The 23,353-nt window shown below is 38.9% G+C and overlaps 1 protein-coding gene across 4 annotated transcripts in view; it reads left to right on the plus strand.

Moving 5' to 3' along the window:
• The window catches only part of ABCC12 (ATP binding cassette subfamily C member 12), a 75,505-nt gene that overhangs the window by 34,060 nt on the left and 18,092 nt on the right, over window positions 1-23,353 (plus strand). For 2 of the 4 annotated variants that reach the window (XM_069082818.1, XM_069082821.1), the window contains 9 exons: window positions 1,016-1,150; window positions 1,259-1,346; window positions 1,430-1,501; window positions 3,638-3,727; window positions 4,452-4,555; window positions 7,172-7,369; window positions 8,187-8,413; window positions 11,928-12,065; window positions 15,466-15,652. In XM_069082818.1, coding sequence (XP_068938919.1) covers window positions 1,016-1,150; window positions 1,259-1,346; window positions 1,430-1,501; window positions 3,638-3,727; window positions 4,452-4,555; window positions 7,172-7,369; window positions 8,187-8,413; window positions 11,928-12,065; window positions 15,466-15,652 — 1,239 coding nt within the window. Of the gene's footprint in view, window positions 1-1,015; window positions 1,151-1,258; window positions 1,350-1,421; window positions 1,502-3,637; window positions 3,728-4,451; window positions 4,556-7,171; window positions 7,370-8,186; window positions 8,414-11,927; window positions 12,066-15,465; window positions 15,653-23,353 lie in introns of those variants that run through there. The other 2 variants (XM_069082819.1, XM_069082822.1) reach the window with 2 other exon arrangements.

Below are 23,353 nucleotides of genomic sequence, written 5' to 3' on the forward strand. Positions count from 1 at the left end.
TGCAGCTCGGAGTGTGGCGTGCATTTCACCGGGGGGGGGGTGGGGGACGGGGCATACAGAGGGTAACGTAAAGTAGCGTGTCGGGCCGGGTATCACCTTCACTACAGTAGCAATCTCAACAGGGCTTATTTTCGGGGGAGGGCTTATTTTAGAGGAATCTTACACAGTAAGGGGAGGGCTTATTTTCGGGATAGGTCTTATTATCGGGGAAACACGGTAGAAATAAGGGAGGTTAGATAATTTGTAATTAATATAAAGAAAGCAGAGGAAATAAATGTTTGGTATCTTTGTGGAACATTTTATAGGATTAGAGATGAAAGGGAATTTAGAGATTAAGTCTAACTTTCTTGTTCCACAGAGGAAGAAGAAAGCTCACAGAGCTCAAATGGTTTACCCAAAGTCAGTAAGTAGAAGAGCTGGGATTTGAACTCAATGACTCTAAATCCAATCCTGGTCCTGCTACAGCACACTACCACAATACTTTTATAGAGTTTATTAATGTAATTTTCCAAGTTGATATTTGTAAAGTGCTTAACATGGTGCCTAGCATACAGTAGATGCTTAATCATTGTTCTCTTTCCCTATTGGGGTGGTTACCTTGATCACTGACACATGTACTTTTAAATTTCACAAAGTATTTTACCTACAATGGTTCATCTGAACCTTTTGATAACCCTATGAGAAGCAGATGACTACAGGTATTATTATCTCACATTTTATAAAAGAGAAAACTGAATTTCAGAAAGGTTAAAATGACTTGCCTATGGTCACACAGCTAGTTAGTACCAGAGGTGGGATCTCCCTGATTCAAAAGCCTTGTCTCTCTCTACTATGCCATGCTGCCTCTCAACGATGCTATGTGATCATTTTTGTACTCAGGGCATTTTCAAGTCCCAAGCTAAGGTGGACCATGGGAGATGCTTGTCCTATGGAAGAGACCATTAAACCCTGTCTTTTTCTTTGAATCCTGTCTTCCCAATGCATTATGTCATAGATTTCTTTCACATTTCTGCAGTTTTTAGAATTTTGTGATGAAGTCGTTTTATTAGAAGATGGGGAGATTTGTGAAAAAGGAACTCACAAGGAACTCATGCTGAAACGGGGGCAATATGCAAGGATGGTTCACAACCTTCGAGGGCTACAATTCAAGGTAACTTACAATCTTTCCAAAAAGATATTTGGGAGGAGTTACTTATGGGTTTCTTTTTTGGCAAATTTTAGGTTTTCCTTTTCAGGAGGAATTTTATTTTGTTCCCAGGATCCTGAAAACATTTACAATGAAGCAATGATGGAAGCCCAAAAGGAGAACCAGAGGGATCAAGCTGCCAAGGGAGAGGAAAATGCTGGTACAATCAGAATTAGGGTCTCAACTCTCTTATTGCTCATGGCTACTGAATGGCTCCATAGCTGTCTTTATTTCTAATCCTAGCTTTGGCTCCACATGATGAAAAAGATGAAGGAAAAGAACCTGACACAGATCTAGACCCTCTAGACACAAAAGGTATGGTTTCATCCACTTTAATAGACATTTATTGAGAGTTTTTAGGTTTGCAAAACAATCTAGATTCAATACAGATGCTGTCAACAGCCCTGTAAGGCAAGTGCTACAGATATTATTCCTATTTTACAGATGTGGAAAAAGGGCTTAAGGGAGGTTAGGTGACATGAAAGTTTTTGAGGTACAACTCAAACCCAGGTCTTCCTGATTCCAAGACCAGCATTCTTTTGGCTCTGCCACTCTGCATCATCCATTCATCTGTGTACTCATTATTTTTAAGTATTATCTATAGTAGCTCATAATAATAGCTCACATTTTTATAACACTTTATAGTTCAGGAAGTACTTTTCTTGAAAACAGCCCAGTGACTTGGTGCAAGCTTTAGTATCAAGCCTGTTTTACAGAGGAGGACTATGTAGCCAGGACAGGTTTCATGATTTCCCTATGGTTACATGGGTAATAAGTGGCAAAAGCCAGACTCCAACTGACTTCTCTGACTCCCAGTCCTATTACATACACTCAAAATGCTGAGCCCCAGATACCATGCCAAGCACTGTGAGCTAAATAAAAGTCAGTCCCTACCCTTGAATTGGGAGTCTTAATTTTGTAGACACATGAAACAATAAGAAAAAAATCAAAGTTCATCTACCACAAGCCAAACTGTATACAAAATGCTGAGGCAATATGGCAAAGTTGCCAATGGGGAGGGCCCATGAGCTCAAATCAGACGATCACAACAGGCCAGAGGTCACCTCCTTTGGCTGCCTTACTTTACAAAGGAGGAAAGTAAGGCTCAGCATGATTAGGTGACTCGCTCAAGGTCACACTAATTAGGGAGTAAAAACTTTCTAACTCTTCAGACTATAAATTCAGTGTTTTTGTCATTATACCATGTTGTTCCTTTGGGAGATTTGCGAGCTACTTGTTAACAAACTTAAACAAATTCTTAAAAAGGTATGAAATGAAGGATAATTTTTAAAGGTGAGTTTTTATGCCTCAGAAAACATTAACTGAAAAACAATGCCTTCAAAGTGGAAAGTTTGTAATAAAAACAAGGCTGAGGAAAGGGAAATCATTGTTGCCTTTGAATGTTCCTGGGCCTTGAAGTAGGAATCATTTGTCTCTTGCCACATGCTAGAGGGAAAGATGGGGTAGACGGCCCCAAAGGGGGCCTGCAATGAAAGATTCAATGAAATTGGCAGAAAGTGAATTAGGTGCCTTTACACTGGACATAAGAACAATTGAACCATCTCACCTCAACTCTTAAGGTCAAATGGCTTTACCCATCCTTAGAGCTATGTTGTTTCTTAGCAGGTATTCTATTAACCTAAAATTTATGTGACCATCAACAATCCATTTTACTGAAAACTAATGGGAAGGAAAAAGAAGGGAATGTACAAGCTGATTCAAGAAACTGAGGCCTGCTACATTTGGCATGAGGACATTTTGTAGAATACAGTTAAAGAGAAAAGAACATTACAGATGCTCTAGGTAGTGTTAATGAACTGATGAAAATTTGGTCAATTTTTTTTTAGCACTCTGAGAGGGCAGTCATTAGGACCTGCATGTATGACTCTTGAAACCTATGAGAATTCTCCCTTCATTTTGCTGTCCCAGAGAGAAGCATAATGTTCTTAAGCCCTGCTAAGTACATTCAAAGGAACATAAAGGTTCTAAGTCAGTATATAATGGGGTTTTTATTCAGTGAGCTCTCTTGAGCTGTGAAAGTTGTTCTTACCAGGACAGAGTCTGTATATCTATAGTGCACTCATCAGCCTGACTCTATGCCTTTTGCTTAGAGGAAGGAATTTGATTTCTGACTCTGCTTGGGGGTTGACCTTTTCATTTTGCTCTGTTGAGAAGTAGGAGGTGGGAAAAGGGCAACATTAAGAAGGTCACATTCAGACAGGGCTGCCAGGGCTCCCTTGCAGGCAGTATCTCTATTTTGTTTAACCTTACATGTGTGGACATGGGGGAGCCATTTTCTAGATGCATAGAAACTAGAACAGGACTTAGGGTGACAGTGTGGCAGGGGTTGAGATTCTGTACAACTACTGGTTTGCACAACTAGAAGTCAGTTTGCGTGTGGGGATCTTATGTGCAGCTACTGGCTACTGCCCTTTGTGTTTTTCTTGGCAGTTCCTACGCACCAACTCATTCAGACTGAAACGTCCCAGGAAGGATCAGTGACCTGGAGAACATATCACACGTACATTAAGGCTGCTGGAGGTCTGGTATAAAATGCCTCTGGGTTTAATTTATGCTTAAATCTTTGTAAAACTCTTCAGTACACATCTTATGGTCTCTTTAACAATAACTACTTTCTACTAATGCTGTTAATCAATTCCCTTCCTGAAATCTAAAGTCTGATGAATTCAGTATTTCAATGGAATCATTCTTTATCTCCAGTAAGGCTGCCAGCCCTTATTGTAAGGAAAAACAAGTGGGAACCAGAAGCTGACCAGCTTCACCTCTTGAAATGTAGTGCTCTCATCACCTAATCTGACTTCAGCCAATTCAGATAGTACATGCTTTCACAACAGAATCTCCACCAAAAAAGGAATGTGTCAAGCTTGGAGATGTGGAATCTGTGTTGCTTATAGTGCATGTATTTTTCCTCCAGAGATCAGCATTCTATTTAAGAATTCTGAGCTTTCTCAATGAAGGTACATTTTTGTAACACACTCCGGTGCCATAGGCAGACAATCAGGACCGATTTTCCAATTGAAGGGAACAAATAAATCCAGGATGACAGTGCTTTGTGCACTGAACTTCACACGTGAGCTTCCTCATGTGAGGAGGTTCCTGATAGGTAGCTATAAGTGTATGGGCAGCTAGAGAAACTGCTTTGTACATTTTAACACCTACAAAATATCTGGATTCCAGGAAGACAGAAAGACCTGGTTTATATCATATGAATAACTAGTTTGGGGATTTCCCCCTCCTCTTCCAGGGTATATCCTGTCCATCTCTGTGGTGTTTCTCTTCTTTCTGATGATTGGAAGTTCAGCTTTCAGCAACTTGTGGTTAGGTTACTGGCTAGACCAGGGATCTGGGGTAAGTTTCATTCATTTTATTTTTTTTAAAAGAAGTTTAACAAATAATGATATTTGTAATTAGCTACCTTCACTCTCAATTCCCTAAAGGCAAACATGCTTTTTAAGCCTTCACTAACATTTGGAGACATAACTAGAAGTACCTTAAAGTGGGGCAAGAAGAGTCCAGTGGGGAGGGAAGCATCCAATCTTTGGGATAGGTACACTAAAAGAGGTGGAGGTCTGATTCTTGTCCTCACTGAGTCTGTGAAGGAAGGTAGGCCTTGTGACTAGGGAACCACAGTGACTCAATCCTGAGGAAGGGTGGCAGGTTCTGCTACTCAAGCTTGTGGGGCAAGTGGCATAAATAGGGCAGAGGAATACCCTTCAATACTTGGGGATGTCAGAAACCATAGAGGAAGTATGACCTCCACTAGGTCAGTGACCTGAAGCAAAGTCCCATGTGCTCTGTGTACCATGATCAAAACCAAGGAGGCTTCAAATTTAGATCCCAAACACCTGTTTTCCCAAGAAAAGGTCCCACAAAAATGAGCAATTCATGGGAAGTCTGAAGCCTGACTTTGATCGAGACACTTTCCCTTTTATGGGCCCCAGTTTTCCTCAATTATCAAAGTGATTTTCTGAGCTCTCTTATAGCAGAAAGAGCACTAGGTTAGGAACCAGTAAACCTAATTAGGGTTAGAGTCCTAGCTCTGCTAATTACTACCTATATCACTTTAGGCAAGTTACTTGTCCCCTCTGGGCATCAATTTTTTCCATAAGTAAAATGAAGGGTTTGGGTTGGAGGATCTCTCTGGTTTCCCGAAGCTCTAAAATTTCATGAACCAAAAGTGTTTTTTAAAAAGAACCAGTTTACATAGATTTTAAAATTTGGCCAAAAAGGAAATGCTCATTGACTTCTACTCTCTGTAATATCCTCAGAAAGTGGTGTCTCCAACTCAGGCAGGTAAGTGCCTGCTTCAAAGTACCCCTGCTCAGCTATTCTTCACTCCTTCCTACTTCAGGTTTTTCTGTGGCAGCCACAGTGAAGTGCTGATATGGTAAACAGGGTCAAAAGCCCTCTAGCATGCAGACATCCACTAAACCCCAAAGCACCTTTGGAACTGAACACATCCTAGAAATTTCTACCAACTTTTGGAAGAGCAAATGAACCTACCTCCCTGGAGATGACCTTTGGAAACAAAGACTTTTCATCCTTGGGGAAAGAGATTCCAAAAGTGATGAATTTTAACTTTCCAAAGGAGAGCTCCAAGATACTAGGAGAAGAGCTTTAGTTACTTACAGTGTTCTTAAAGACTTTGCAGAAGGCTGTAAAATATCCATGAGGATCTTGATGTTATCTTCTCTCTTTATCCTTACAAGGGCAACTTGGCTCATAATATCTCCATGTTCATGCATTTTCTTGCTCTCCATAAATGGCAGGTCAAAACCTAGAGCATGATGGCATCTTTTTCCCAAGTTGGGTCCTTTATAAGTTACACTTTGAGGAAGGCACTGAGAATTTTGCTTTATGAAAGGCTCATCCATCAGTCTCTTAATTTCCATGTGTTTTATTATCATAAGCAATAAAACTATTTAGAAAATGGCCTGTGTTTGTTCCTTAACAGTCATGTGAATTTAAACACACAACCCTGAGAAAAATTAAAAAGGCATTTCTAAGCAGGATATTATATCTTTTTTTTTTTAAGCAATCGGGGTTAAATAACTTGCTCAAGGTTACATGGCCAGTTATTTCTGGGTGTGGTGCTAAGTATCTGAGCCCGGATTTGATCCCCAGATCATCCTAACACTGGAGCCAGTGCTCTTACTCACTGTGCTACCTGGCTGCCCCGATATTATATCTTCTCGGATTGCTACCAGATAGCTACATTCTCACTTAAAAGAGATGGAGCTAGATATCAGTTTAGGGTCAAAATGAGAATCCCTTGAATTTACTCCACACATTTCTTATAAGAGGTTCAAAACATTTTGTGCATGTTACCTCCTTTCTTTACTAGAAGTAGGCAGAGCTATATGTCTTATTTTATAAATAGGAATATTGAGGTTCCAATACATAAACTGACTTCTCCAAAACCATTCACAGCAGGTAGTAGTGATGGGTGCTCTGGTATCACATTCACCCCATGTTACTTTGAGGTGGTTTAAGTACTTTCACAACATACTCAATTTTACTTTGCTTTCTGAGTGCCAAATGCAACTGAGATCATAGAGTTGTGGGAGGCCAAAGGGATGAATTCTGTTTTGGGCCTCCCTCAGCTATCCTTCTATCCTTCTATCTAGCTATCCTTGTTCTCTAGTCCATTTACTTCTGCTTTGAAATGAAAGATGCACAGTTGTTTGCTTGCTTTTTCCACTAAATGGCAGAACCTAATGAGACATAGGCCCCTACACTGAGAAATGGTTGCCCTGGATTCCTGGTCCTAAGACACAAACTCATTGGTAACATAAAGCCTACTCTATGTCATCAGCAATAATTCAAGTTTTCAAAATCTATCCCATCTTCCTTTTCAATTTCTCCCTGAAATGCTCCTTTAACCTCCCTTTCCCTTATGTTGTCGAAAAGACAATTCAGATACATCACCATTTCATGAGCTTCTTATCTGTTTTCTTTCCACAGATGGGCTGTAGGACTCATAATAATGAGACCAATTGTGAGACTAGTGATATATTGGTGAATCCCAAGCAACCCATTTATCAGTGGGTGTATGTGGCGAGTATGATGTCTGTGATCATTTTCAGTATTATAAAAGGATTTATTTTCACCAAGACAACTCTAATGGCATCTTCCACATTACATGATCGTGTATTTGAAAAGGTAGGACAGAGTAGGTGATTTGCTAAATCAGAGATTTTTGGGGTGGGGAGTTGTGGTGGAAAATGAAAAACAAAAACTCAAACTATGGGATTCACTGGATTGAGAATCATAAGTCTTGGATCTCAGTCCTTGATCTACTATTCACTATCTGTGTAACCTCCCTGAACTTCAGTTTCCCCATCTGTTAAACAAAGATGTTGGGAGGCATCTGTAAGATCCCTTCAAGAATGAACATATGACTCTCATGTGGAGTAACAGAAAGAGAGATTTGTAGTCAAGGGACCTGGGGTACAAATCCTGCTTTAGTTGCTTACTACATGTGTGACCTCACTGAGCTACAGTGTCCTCAGCTATAAAATTTAGAGCCTTGGACTCGGTGACCTCTAGAATCTCTTCCAGGTTAGGCAAGTTGCTTCACCTCTAAACTTCACTCAGCTGCAAAGTGGAAGAGCTGGACTACATGTCCTAAGGGCCCTTTCAGTTCTAGATCTCTGACCCTGAGCTTGACAGTATGGGATAGAGGGAAAACAAATGCAAGCCACAAGAAGAACTAAACACAGTCACTGGATTTGGGGTCAGAGGACCTGATTTCACACCCTCCTTCTGCTGCTCTCTGCCTGTGTCTCTCCCCACTCAGACACTTGGTGTTCCCATTGGTAAAATGCTAATGTGGGATGCGATTACCTCTTGGGTCTTTCCCAGCTCTCAGTCTATAACACAAATTCCAGCAAAATGGTTTTGAGTTTGCTCAATGACCCTAGAACATTGCACCAAAGATCACTGCTCCATATAAATTCCTGTTTTTTTCCCCCCACAGATCTTAAAAAGCCCAATGAGTTTCTTTGACACAACTCCCACTGGCAGGCTAATGAACCGTTTTTCCAAGGACATGGATGAGTTGGATGTGAGGCTGCCGTTTCACACTGAGAACTTTTTGCAGCAATTTTCTATGGTGTTATCTATTTTAGTTATATTAGCGGTGGTGTTTCCTGCTGTACTCTTTGTGTTGGCTGTTCTAGCTGTCATTTTCTACATTCTCTTTCGGTAAGTTGTTGATGCTACTGCTGGGTGAGGTGTGGTCAAAGATCCTTTGTCAGACTGGTACTTTGGTGGCCATAAATGCCGTGTGGTATTTAAATATCTTTTTATTTTATCCAGAATAAATTGATTTGGGGGGTTTCTATCAAAGAAAAGACATTTTCTGAAAGACAATCATTGCTTCTGAAGTCAGAGCCAAGTTTCAGATGTCCTCCCCTCACATCAGTAGTCCCTTTGCTCATACCTCAAGGAGAGGAGACAGCTAGGGACACCTCCAGATCTAGGAACTGGGCAAGTCCTTGCTGCTCTCAGGACCATGATTCCCAAGAGTCCTTCCAGATTTAGCATTCTAATCTAATAAAAGCTGTATAGATGAATTAACTTCTCTTTGAGAAAATTCATTGTTTGTCTAAAGATGGAGAGTCCTAATGAATCCTGGGAAGGCTTGTGGATCCTACTGATGGTGACTTAAGGCAGAAAGCCTAGGCAGAGGCAGACTAGAAGGAGAAGCATCAGGATGAGACCAAGTGAGACACAGGGAAGCAAAAACAGCTTTTCTTAACTTTTCTCACTCTGATAGAGCTCTGAACTTGCTGGGCTCTTAGCTCTACTGCTTCCCAGCTATGGGACTCTAGACAAGTCATTTAACATTTCTGGGCCTAGTCTTTTCATCTGTAAAATGGGGGTGATCATTTTTACTGCCTAACTCATAAGCATTATTACCATCATCATCATTTATTTCTCTGGGCCATAGTTTTATCATTTGTAAAATGAGCAGATTGGACTAGGTAATCTCTAAAGTCCCTTCACAGCTCTAATATTCTATTATCCTATAGCATGGGTCATTCCCCATTCCCGAGCCCTTTCCTTCCACCGGTACTTTGCCAGACCAATCATCTCTACAACCTTCATTGTTAAAAATTAGCCAGAGGGAGTGAGGACACTGAAATGATGTGGCATGGCAAGAACAATTGGAAGAATCACTAAAGCATTCCTTGGTTGGGAAACATCAGAGTCAAGTATGAGGCCAGAAAATGGCCTAAATCAGCTAATCTTTTCAAATATGGTTGGCCCAACAGAAAGGAATTAGAGGGTAAGCCTCTGGGGTCCTAAGACTTCTAACTGACAACTGTAGAGAAAAAGCAATACTTCATAAGGTGCAGGTTTTCAAAGACTTAGCTCTAGCAATCTATAGACTCTAATTCAGTCCAACTACAACACATCTACCTCTACTGTGTGTGGCATGTATAGGTACACTTATTCCCTTCTCCTTCCCTTCCCATGGCAGAGGCATGCAGAACTACTTCTTGTGTTAGCATCTCTCATTATAAGTCATTATAAGAACATTTAGGAATCATCTTCAAAGACCAGCCTCAATTTACTGTTAAAGAATGGAGGAAAAAAATCTGGGTGGAGCCTATTCCAGATTGTGTCTTGGTACTTTGGGGAGCTAAGAATTTCAGACTGACCTTGCATAGTTTTCCTGAGCTTAATTTATTTCAATCCTGTTTTCATACTGGAGAAAGTTTGTTTTCAGAATAGTCAATTTCTACAATATAATTTCATGCTATCCTAAGGGTAATGATTATGTCACTGACTGTGGTCAACCAAGTAAAACCTGCCCTTTCTAAGGGAGAGAAACAGTGGAGTCTTCAGAAAAGTCTTGCTGTCAATTTGAGGCCGTTTCTCTATTCTTTCCCACTGCTCCTATATATTTACCTGTGTCCTACTCAATATTTAGATATATCACACAGAATTACTACCCTGGCTTCAGTATAGTTTTCACAAACACTCCAGGATGCAGTTGAATAGATGGTCTATACACCCAAAGTCGTATGCTAGTGCCAAGACATAAGATACTGACTCACCTTATGAAAGCTGTAGAATTGTAGTTATAAGGCTAGTCTAGATATCATATATTTTACCCCTAGTACTGTAGATATATACTACCTTATAGATTAAACACACAGGTTGATTATAATCACTGCTATGGAGGGAAGGCAGCCTGGTGTAGTGGATAGAACTTAGAATTTGTAGTCAGAAGAAATGAATCCACATTCTAGTTCTGACATTTATTAGCTCTGTGGCCCTAGGAAGATCACTTTACTTTTCTGAGCCCCAGGAAAGAGTAGTCTTTGCCCTAGAAGAGGTTTTCATTTAATAGGGTATAGGACATTAACCTGACATTAGGAAAAAGCTCTCCTGAAATGAACTTTAGCAAAGCTATAATGATATGCTCCATTGAAGAATATCTCAAAAGACCAAGCCAATTTTTGCATCAGTTGATGTACCTGGTCCTTCTAGTGTTGACCTAAGATTATTGGATTATAGGATTTAGAACTAGAAAGGACCCCGGAGATCCTTTAGTCCAATCCTTTCATTTTTACAGATGGAAAAACTGAGGCCTAGAGAAGAGGAATAATTTGCCTAATATCACACAGGCACTGAGCGGAAAAGACAGGGTTCTAACTCTAGTCATCTGACTCCAAATCCAGGGAGGTGTCTGATACCCCAGGCAGACAACAAAGCCTACACATAAAAGACTTGGCTCACATGAGGTTAGAAACATGTTGATGAAGACTGGAAAATTTAGATAAGCTTCTCAGTCAGTGACTAAACTTTTTTTGTGTAGGTGTTTGCTCCTATATAGCAAAGGTAAAACAGTTTGTAGCCTCAAAAAAAGAGCAACAAAGTGAACCTAAAGTTTGGTGTTTCTACTGCCTTTTCAAGGCAGTATAAATCAACCAACAATGAATATTTTTGTTTTGAGAAGAACTTAGTTTTATTAGCTTCATGCACAAACTGTAAAATTTAACTGTTAAAGTCTTGTCAAAGGAAGAGTCCTACCAGGTTTATTTTTAATGAACAGATAACACTTCATCTGTAACAAGGTACATTCCCTGGCACTGGGTTTAGAACCAGAGGACTTAGGGCTAGGCCCTCAACTCTGCTACCCACTGGCTGAGTGATCTTGGACAAGCCATTTACACTTGTATTCTCTTGACCTCAGTTTCCCCTTCAGTAAAATGAGGGTGCTAGACCAAGATCTCTCCTAGTTCTAAAGCCTATGATGATGCTAAATGCTGGAAAACTGTGACACCTTCAGGTTTACAAACCAATTTTCCTTAACAACAATCTGATGAGGGACCTACTGCCAGGAATATTATTCCCATTTTGTAGATGAAGAAACAAAGGCTGCTAATAATTCGTTTAGGTTGCCGCGCCCCCCCCCCCCCCATAGCTATCAGGCTACAAGATAAACCTGCTTGAATTATGCCTAATCCCTTGGAATATTAGAATTCAAATCCTGCCTGAATTATCCCTTAACTCCTTGGGATAGGAATTGATGAGGCCTGGATCTTTTGTCTCAATTTAGTTTTAGCTGCAAATGTAGAGGTTGAAATAAGTTAGTCTTCAAGATCCCCCATGTAAATATTAGCTCTCTAAGTGGTGTTAACTTACTGATGGTGCTCCTGGTGCCCCCACACACAGCCTTCCTTGCTTCTCTGCTTTCTTGCAGAATTTTCCACAGAGGAATCCAAGAGCTGAAGAGCGTGGAAAACATCAGTCGGTCTCCTTGGTTCTCTCACATCACTTCCTCTATGCAAGGTCTGGGCATCATTCATGCCTATAATAAAAAGGAAGAATTTATCAGCAAGTAAGCACCAAACAGTGCCCTGGAGTGGTCTCAGCATTGCATCTGTCAGCTGGTTAATAGGAACAAATGACACTTCAGCCCTTGGTTCTTCACTTCTATCTGTGCAAAGGGCTTTGACCTTCTGTAGCACTTAAATAGCAGATGCCCCCAAAACCTCTGGCTCAGGGATTAAATGACAGCCCAGGGCAATGCTAAATGACTGGGTCACTAATTTCTCAAATAGTCCAGTGCTTCCACAGGCAGACTAAAGTTCTAACCATATTAGTACTATGTCTAAATAAGGAGGCCCTTTTCTTGCATAGAGCCAGACCTTAGTGAACCTGGGTGCTTGGGGCAATTTACTTTTAACAGCCTACCCCCAAGTCTAGCATCCTTTCTCCTTTCTGCTGTTTTTACATCTTTACTTTGGCCCCTCTTCTGTGCCTCAATCCAATTGTAAAGTGATCTAATAAAGGAGACTACAAAGCCATAGCTGATAAAGGCCTGAAGTTTCACAACTTGCCCTGGGAGGTATATTTAAACAGACCAAGCTGGGAAACTAAAAAGCTTAATTACCACAGGAATGAATCCCTTTAAAAGATGCCAAAGCCAGTCCTGGGGCTTTAGGACTCCCTGACCTATGAGTTTCTTCTCAAGGTACCTCGCCTTCAACCCTATGGCTCTTTCACTTTACACTCCTTACAGAACTCTCCGGATCCGAAAACTCCAAATTAAGGGCTCAAGCCTTCTAGACCTTCCTGGCCCCTGAGCCAGGTTGATTCACTGAGTTAAGCTCTAAGCTCCAAGCTCTAAACCTTTGATTCTATGCATCTAAATAACAAATCAAAGTTAAGGCAAATAAAGTACATACAGAAGAAATATACTTAGACCTTAAATTATTCTAGATTAAAGTTTACCCAATATCTAGTCTAAGCAGTCTAATTCTCTCTGGACTGAGCATTAGGAGGACTTTAAGACAAGAAGTTTGGCATTCACCAACTTGGGCTCTCTGGATGAGGCTCATTGGTTCATTCTTGCAGGCCCATGTTCACTACCAGCCAAACAAGAACTCCACTGATGGAAGCTTTGTGGTGTTTCACCCACAGTTACCAAATAACCACTAAATTAGCTAGCTAACTTCATACCCTCTTTCCAACTTAAGGGACAAGTAAGGAAATCCCAGCATGTAAATAAAATAGTTCCCATTACCTCAAAACCAGAATAATTCAACTCAACATGTTCATAAAAATCAACCATATTCTTTACTAATGCTAATGGTGAAATTTTGTGTATCATCATAAGCAGTGAGGGAGATATTTAAAGGAAAATGATCCTGCTTAATGTCACCTTAAATTATAAGAAATAGGCAAACACTTCTCTATACCACTGCACATATATCACAACTAGATTACATTGAGTTCTTCAGACAAAGCAGTCTTCAGAATCTATTGAAGTTAACTTACTGCCTTGCACAGGGATGAAATGCTTCTATACAAACTAAGTCTTTCAGATTCTTGAGGATTCTTCCATTTATTCCAGAGGTTTCTTTATAGCCATAAAATGCTTTTCACTCTGAGTTTCCAGAAGAGTTGAGAACAGTCATTTTCCCTCTATTTAGGGGGCTCCTGCAGAAAGGGTTTATTGTTTCCTTTCCCAAACAATAAATTAGACTCCATATGATATCAGTGTTCTCTTCTGCAAAAATGCTCAACTCTTCCCCACCCTGAGCCTCAATATTTCTACTTTAAGATGGTGTGGGGATAACAGGAGACGAACCAGAAGCCAGGTAGATGAAAGGGCTGGAAGAAAGGAGGGGGGCAAAGTATCCAAATTTTCATAAAGACCTTTGATGGCAAAAGTTTTGTAGACCCATAAAAATTACAAAACATACATGCATTAAATGACAGTTGGAAATAACTAAGTTATAGGGTTTATTACTGATCACTTTCTGAGTTTTCTCAATAGGAAGTACATTTATTGGCAACCTCCACACAGACCAAAGATTCCTTTCTTAAAGGACTACCCTATTTCAAATCCTGATTCTAATTGTCTTTTATCCTAGATTTTGAAATAAAAATCAAACTGAAATTTTTATCACAGCTACATACATTATCAGTTTGGTTAAAGATATTACCAATCATACATCCTTAAAATTTTTTAAAATTAATTTAAATTTTTAAAAATTGTATAAAGCCTAGGTCTCCCTATCCCAAGCTGGATGTACAGAGGCTATATTTAGTCCTGTTCTCATTTTGATTAGTCCATGAACTTTGACCTGCTCTATTTTCAGCCTGGGTCAGTTTGCCATCCCCAACCCCCACCCCTCTTTAGGCAACCTGGTGGCTCCCATCAGTTAGTATAGACACCAAGCTCAAGAGATCAGCTAAGCTTCAGCCCTTCCCAGTAGCAAGGATTACAGGCATGCATCACCAGGCTTTGTCATACAGTCAAGAACGTTCTATTTTGTTTTAGAGGGAAGAGAGAAATGCAGTTATCCATACAATCATTCATGCCAAACACTTAGATTAAACCCTTGACTTCTTAAAATTTTTTTCCCATGAAAGTTTTCTCATGAAAGAACCTTAAAGAATACTATGTCCCCCATACCTTTCCAATAAATACTGACTGATGTGTTCTCTTGTCAAGAATTTATCTCATATCATAAACTTCTAAAGGAGTTTGAATTCTAATTATAATAGGCTACATCAGGAAATATTCCCAAGTTGAACTCCAGATGGTGATTCTGTATCTTGTGAAACTAACCACAAAGATAATGCCTCTAGCTTCCTAGTCTGTCAGCTGAATATTTGGAATTTATATCTGTACAAAAGAAATATCATGGCAGTTGGAAGTTTTTATTTTTTTACTAAACAATGAAGAAAATAAGCTATAGGAGAAAAGAGGCAGTTACTGAAAAGCTAGTCTGGGGATACTTAAAAACATGTCGTATTGATGGCTGCCTACATTATATGACAGCATTATTTTTTTTAGAAGGATGGGCTTTCTCACAATATGTGTTAACAAAAACCCAGCATGGTCTAAAGATTTTAAAAAGCATAGAAATGGAATCACAGGGTCTTAGAATTGGAAGGGACTTTAGAGGCCATCTAACATGGCCTATATACTAGATGAATTTCCCTCTACAATATCCTCTTGAAAACTACAGTGGGGAAGCCCACCATCTCTCCAAGCAGCCTGTTCTACTTTTGGACAGCATTAATGAAAAAAAAGGTAGCTAACTGCTGCATTCTGTAGGGAACCATGAAATAACAGTGTTGTTTTTTTTCAACCGTACAGAAAATGCTTTATGCTCCTAGTCTTTCTTAAGCATCTGTTTGCAGATGTGTAAAGAACAAATATGTTTAAATAATCTAAGTTCTCAATTTCAGGCTTCTCTTTATTGAAATTCTCTTTATTTCAGGTTTAAGATATTAAATGATGAAAATTCTAGTCACCTCCTGTATTTTAATTGTGCACTCCGGTGGTTTGCACTAAGAACAGATATCCTCATGAATCTGGTCACTTTCATTGTGGCTACCCTGGTGTCTCTGAGTTACTCTTCAATCAGTGCTTCCTCCAAAGGCTTATCCTTGACCTACATCATCCAGGTAACATCTGACCTGAGGATGGCTCTTACTTAGATGTTTTGATATACAGAAAGGTAGATAAGGTCCTTTGTCACACTCTTCCCTTTGCCCAGTGCCCACAATTGTTCTTGCTTAGTGAAATGAGTTCAGTTCATTGATACTGTTGCCTCCTTTCATTGGTTCAAAGGTGGTGACCCCCAATCTGGTTTTCTATTAATATCATTAGTTTTCCAAAAAGGGTGGTCCTTGTATTGCTAAATTTCACATTTGGTGAAATCTATGGAAATGTTTCCTTTTTATCTTGTTTACTGATTTAATTGAGAATTAGTTCCTTTTTTAAAAAGTATGTGAGACTTGTATTTATTAAGTGCCTACTGTGTTCTAAGTGTACTAAAGTGCTTTACAAATACTATCTCATTTGATCCTCATAACAACTGGGCAAGATAGATGCTATTATTATCTCCATTTTGCATTTGAGAAAACTGAGGCAAACAAAGGTTAAGTGACTTGCCCAGGATCACACTAGTAAATATCTAAAGGCATATTTGAACCCAGGTCTTCCTGACTCCAGGCCTAACATTCCATCTACTCTACCAGTATAAGAATTTAACACAAAAAGAAATCACAGAAGAAAAAAAAAATCAGTACTTCTCAAAAGTCTACTGTGTAGGAGTACCAAAAAGTAGGATTATTGCCTCTGCTCTTGGGGTACTTGTAATTTAGCAGAAAGAAAAAATATATGGATATACACACATATGTATACACATACATATATACATATACACATACATATACACGTATGTGAATAAATGCAACCAATATATATTTTTATGTATACTTGTTTATACACACATGTATATACACACAGATATAACTTACAAAATATAATTGAGTGCTAAGCTCTATGGTACAGACTGCATGCTACTGAAATTCTTAAGAGGACAAGATTTTTCTGAGTTGTAATAATCAAGAAAGGCTTGATCCATCTCATAATTTTTATTAATGATTGTATGAAAGTGTAAGCAGCATGCTTTTCAGATTGAGAAGGTAGATATGAGATGAACCTTGAAGAATGAATAGGAAATGAACTGGCAAAGAGAAAGGGGAGAACGTTTTAGTAGGGGATGTTTAGTATGAGTCAAATAATGAGAATTAAGCTTTTTCAGTTGAGGTTTGAAGGGAACAATAAATATATTTTCATTACCAGATCAGGGTTCATGTTGGGAAAAAGTAGGAAACTGGTTGGACAAGGTAGGACCAAATTAAAGATGTGCCAGTGTAGCAGCAAGCACCCTAGCATACCCAGGATGGCTGCCAACACAAGTTCTTAGATCTGCTTTTCCAAAGGAAAGCAACTCAAAATGGGTTAACAATCTTATTTTAATCAATCAAACATATATCATTTACTTAGTTCAGGGGAAAAAGTCAGCACCCTGAACTTCAGAAAATACAGACAGAATACAAACAGAAGTTACAAGCAGACAGAGAAACAAATCAGCAGACAGGGCTTCCTACTGTCTGACCATTACATCCATACCTAGTCAGTTACCAGAGAGGAAAGCACCAACATCTGGGTTTTCAAACCTGTCTGGGGGGGGGGGGGGCTCAATGGCTGCCCAGAGTCTCTTCTGGCCACATCACACAACTCTTCCCAAAGTGAGCCCCAAAGCAAAACCTCACATCAGGGTATACAGCCTTCTTCTGGGTCAGAGACCATCACAACCCTTGTGACCCACTGCCCAATCACAAAGTAACAAGGTGTGGGTGTCCCTGAAGAACAAGCCTCCCACCACAGGCTCCAGGTGACCACATTCAGTCCATTAGGGGGCAGAGCATATTCTCAAATCAGGGAAGGTTCTCAGAGTCACCTAAACCTATCAAAGGGCCTAGGGGCAGGGAAGATCTTCAGATTCCCATTCCCATAACAGCCAGGTTAATGAGCTTGATATAATAACCAACATATAGCCATTTTAGATTCTTGTTCATGGGAAGCAATAATTCATTCAAAATGGAGCTTTAGGAAGTTGAACTTGTGACTGTAAAGAATGTGGACTGGAGAGGAAAGAAAACAGATCATTTAGGAAACTACTGCAGAAATCTCAATGTACAGTGATAATGGCCCGTATTTGGGGTTACTGAAGTAGGAAACAAATCTGAGACATGAAGGAAAAATCTCTGATTTTGACAAATAATTAATAATTAATTGCTGAAGTAGAAATGATCGTAACTTTGTGACAAACTGATCATTGGGTCTTAGAATTTGTAATAGAGAGGAAAATTTGACATTGTCATATGTGCACCTAAGATTTTAATACGACAGATGTCAAATGATTAGAGAATGGATAGATATGATTCCTTGGCATAAAACTTCACAGGAAAAGTTAGCCCAACTGAGATTCTCAGTGCAACTCTGATGATACAAACAATTATGATAAGTAAGAAAAGGGGACACTGTTTGAAAAGGCACATCCTGTGAATACACAAGGAACTCATCAGCCATTTTAGATTTTTTTTTAAAGACGTGTAGAAGATGGAAGTAAAGATCAGGTAAAGGCAGATGAATACAGAACCATAGCATGGAACTACCAAAATAGAGTCAGGCATACTTGGGCTAGAAACGAACTAATGTTGATGGGGAATGCTGACAATAGAAAGATGCTTTTTATTTTTAGTGATGGTGGAGTTAATAGGATGATTAAAGAAGGAACAGGACTGCTACCCAAGCAGGTGGGGATGGAATAATGGAAGAGGCATGAGATAAAGAAGGAAAAACTACTTAAATCTAATTTTGCTTGTTTTCCCTGCTAAGGAGAATGATCTTCAGACTAAGAGGAAAAGAATAAAAATCGTTAACAAGGATTTTTGAAACCCAAGATAAATGAGGAGATAATAAGAGATCACCTAACTACTCTCAATTAGTTTAAAGGAACAGGTCCAGACAAACTACATAGCAGGATTCTAAAATAACTGATAGATGTGATTACTGAGGTATTGTTGAAAGACTAGGGAAAACTGGGGAGGTGCTGCAGGACAAGAGAAGGGCAAGTGATGCCTATTGTTTTTTCAAGTGAAGAGGGTGGAGTCTATAAACTATTTCTCAGCAAAACATTAGACAAAATTAACTCACACTTTCCTTGTCAACAAGATGAAGAGAAGTGGGCTATTCAATAGTACAATTAGGTGTATCAGAACTGGTTGAATGACTGGACCCCAAAACTCCTCATTTGTAGAGAGGTCTCTACTGGCACACCTTAATAACCTGTCTGTACTATTTAACACTTTTATCAGTGGCTTTGATGAAGGCATTAGGTGGCATGCTTAGCAAATGTGCAGTGGATATAAAGCCAGGAAGGAAGAGCTAGCAGATGATAGAATCATGACACAAAAAATTCTGACAAGCTAGAATGATATGCTGAATCTAATAAAAAAATACAAGAACAATAAATATAAAGTCTCACGCTTGGGGTGAAAAGAAAATCAGTTTGTCAAGTATAAGATGATGTTCTCAAGTATAAGAAGTCCCGTGAAAAAGATCTGGGAGTTTTAGTGGACTACAAGCTCAAAATGAGTGAACTGTATATAAGCCAGAAAAAGTGAAGGAGATCTTTAAATGAGGAATAATAGAACAAAGGAGGTGAAAGTACCTCTGCCACCTGCTCTTTCAGGACATATCTGAAGTATTGTATTCGGCAGTGGGCACTACAGTTTACAAAAGACAACAAGTAATAAGACATGCAATTGAGGGTGACCAGGATGTTAAAGGGACTGAAGACCATTTAATCTAAATGAATTTAACAAACATTCATCAAGCACCTACTATATGCCAGGGATTAGTATAAGAGAAACAAAAACAAGAGCCTCTAACCTCAAGGAACTTAATATTCTACACTTTACTTTGCCATCCAATTGTTCTCCTGAACCCCAGGTCCATATCACTAACTGCCTACTGGATATCTCTTCCTGTATTTCCCATTGTCATTTCGCACTTAACACGTATAAATTAAGTAATCCCATTATCTTTCCCCCTAAATTTGCTCTTCCTCAAAATTTCTCTATTTTTGTCAAGGGCTCTGCTATTATCTCTGTCATCCAGGTTCATATCCTCCAAGCCATCACTGACTTGTCTCCCTCCTCTGTCTTTATCTGTCTCTTCCTCCACATTCAATCAGTTGCTGAGTCTTCCTGAATTTAACCTCTAGAAAAATCTTTCATATTTGCCCCCTATCTCTTCCTTCAAACATCTACTGCCTCCACCTCTCACCTGGACTACTTTAATAGCCTCTTAGTTAATCTCTTATCTTCCCTCTCCCCCCTCTACTCTAACTTCAACACAGCTACTAAAATAAACCTCCTAAGGCACATCTGACTATGCATGGTATTACCATTCAAAAATTTGCAATGGTTCCCCATTTCCTCTAGTCTGAAACATAAATTCCTCAGCCTGGTGCTTAAAGTCCTCAATCTGTCCAGCTTTTGCTCCCTGTTACTTTTCTCCCCACATGTTATGATCTGGTCAACATGTACTAATGTTTCCCAAAATCAGTGTTCCATGTCCCACTTCCATGCATTTACCCATGTAGTTCCCCAGACCTGGAAAGCACACCCTCCTCATCACCAATTGAAAGAATCTTTTCTTTCCTTCAGGACTAAGTTTCTGTATCTCCTGCATCAGGAAGCCTTTCTTGACAGTTGTAATACGCTCTCTCCCCCGTCAAACTGTTTTATATTTACTCATCTGTGTACATCAGAGGTGTCAAACTCAATGTCTGTAACTCCCTAGTGTGGCTGGAACCAGATTAAAATTTAACTGAGAAATGTTTAATAAAATAAGTAAAAATACAACATAGATAATATTAATTTGTGTTTTTCTAAGTCAATACACAGTACAGGGATCAATTTCTATTTGAGTTTGACACTACTGCTGCATATATTGCTCCCACAAGTAGAATATAAGCCCCTTGATTGCAAGAACTATTTAATTTTTGTCTTTGCACTCGCCAGAGTCTAATGCAGAGCCTTGAACATAGAAGGTACTTTTAATTTGTTCAAATAATAACAATAGCTAATATTTTATAGTGCATACTATGTACCAGGCATTGTGATAAGCACTTTACAATTATTATTTTATTTGAAACTCACAACAACCCTGGGAGGTTCTACTCATGTATTATACTCATCTGACAGGTAAAGAAATTGAGGCAAATACAGTGACATGCCCAGGGTCACACAGGTACCAAGTGCCTGAGGTTGGCTTGGAACTTATGTCTTCCTGATTCCAGGCCAGGAGCTCTAACCACTGGGTAACTTAGTTGTCTATTAGATAAATTGAAATGAACTGGTGTTAGGCATTAGGAAAATTTAACTTGGAAAAAAGGTAAATTTGGAGGGGGAAAATAGGTATGGTAACCTTCTTCAAATACTTAAGGGGAAAGAATATTGAGAGGATTAGGTTTCTTTTTTTTTCATTTTGTTTTTCTGATTGGTATAACTAGGAATGGCCTTGGTCACCAATGAAAGATAAAAAATACCAAATGGTCCTTAGTCTTGTGTGACTTTCTTTTGCTTCTGCAATGACTGGCTCAGCAGTGAGGAAGGAGGAAGGATATTCTAAAAATCACAAAGTTTTCAGACCATCTAAAAAAATTAACTTAGCTGCTGATACTCCAAATTTGATGTCCTTGTCCAGTGAACAAGTAGATATGCTAATGGAAGAGTTGAATTTTGTAAGTTTTACATCCTCATTATAAATGAAACCAGAAGAAGAAATTTGTAATGTAATGGAAGGTTGTCTCACAGGTTCATCTCGAGAAGATGAATTAAGGAATTGACAGGACTGGTTTTATCAGGTACTCCAAGGCAACAAGAAGCATCATTTCATGGGACACTTGGTCATCTTTTTATTGTAGTGCTGATGAAAATATATATATATTTTTTTTTACAAAAATACTACCCCCTAAATAACTACAAATTATGAATCAAAATTGACTGCAAAGAAAGAAGTTATAGAGGAAATCTGAGAAGAATTTGGTAAGACTCTCCAAGGGTGAGAATAAGCTAAGGATGTTGAAAAATATATTGGAAAATATTGGTCAAGAATAAGTAATGCAAAAGGCGAAAGACTTGTAAATTATATAGAAGCTTACACCTTTATATCATGAATATTTTCAGAAAAGAATTGGAAGGTGCTCATAACATAAAAAATGAAAGGGATTATATTTTAACAGTCAGGAAATGACTCATTACTGATGCGCAAGTCAACCCTGAACCAGCTTCCAGGCATATATAACTTATTAGAGCAAAGATAAAAACGAATATAAAACTTAAATAAAAATGAGAAAAAGTATGGCAATTAGAACAACTTGAACTTGATATGTTTAAAATAAGTCATGCCAAAAAATGGGATGTGGACAGAAAAAAAGACAACAACCCCAATTATAATAATTATATTACAGAAGTTCAACAAATATAAATCAAATCTAATGATAGATCAAATGAGTTTAAAGAATAATCAATACACATTTATTAAAGGCTTACTGCATGGTAGGCATTATGCTAAGTAGTGTGAATACAAAGACAAAACTGAAAGTTTTGCCCACTGGAAACTTAAATCCCAAAGAACTTGTAACATATAGTATATACAATATATAATATATACAAAATAAATGTAAATATTTGGGTGGGAGTGAACTAGCAGCTGGAAATATGAAGAAAAGCTTCCTGTAGAAAGTACTGCCTAAATTGAGTCTTAAAGGAAACCATGGAATCCAAGAGGTAGAGGCAAAAAGGAAATTTAATCCAGGAATGAAGGAAAGCCAGAGCAGATGTACAGAGATGACAGTGTTATATGTGCAGAAAGGCAAGTATGCTACAGGAGAAAGCAAAGACAGAAAGGGATCAACTTGTGAATAGATCAAAATGCCACATAGGAGATTATTTGACCCCAGAGGTGAAAAGGCAATGGTGATTTTTATTGATTAGGAAGATAGACGTGATTAGATCTGCACTTTAAGAAGCAATGTGGAGGACAGATTAGAGTAGGAGGAAAAGGCTAAGGTAGGAAGACAAAACATAAAACTATTGTAGTAATCCAGGCAGGAGATGATGAAGAACTCCACTAAGGTGATGACAATATGAGTGGGGAGAAAGGGGATTTATGCAATTTCTGAGGGGCTAGAGATAACAAGATTCATAAGTTGATTAGACATGTGGGATGAAAGATAGTGAGAAACTGAAGATAACATAAAAGTCACAAGCCTAGATAAATGGGAAGATGATGATGCCCTCAATAGTAATAGGGAAGTTCCAAAGAGGGGCAGATTTTAGAGGAAGATAGTGAATTCTGTTTTTGACATATTGACTTTGACATGCCTATCAGAAATCCAGCTTGAAATGTCCATTGGGAAGTTTGTGATGTAATACTGGAAATCAGGAGAGCTATTAAGGTTGGATAGATAATATATAGATCTATGAGTTATTGGCATAGAGACTGTAACTGAATCCATGAGAGCTGATGAGGTCACCAAGTGAAAGAAAGAGAGACCTTGCCTACCTTAGTGGGCATGACATAAATGATGAATCAGCAAAGGAGACTGAAAAGTATTAAGACAGAAGGAGAACTACCGTGTTTCCCCGATAATAAGACACTGTCTTATTAAATTTTTTGGAAAGAAAAACACCAGAGGGCTTATTTTCAGGGGAGGGCTTATGTTGTCCTGCCTCAGC

This window comes from Petaurus breviceps, unplaced genomic scaffold (genome assembly GCF_028583685.1).
Source record: "Petaurus breviceps papuanus isolate PSGF00001 unplaced genomic scaffold, PetGlider_PUasm1.0 171, whole genome shotgun sequence".
In the NCBI taxonomy this organism is placed as follows: domain Eukaryota; kingdom Metazoa; phylum Chordata; class Mammalia; order Diprotodontia; family Petauridae; genus Petaurus; species Petaurus breviceps.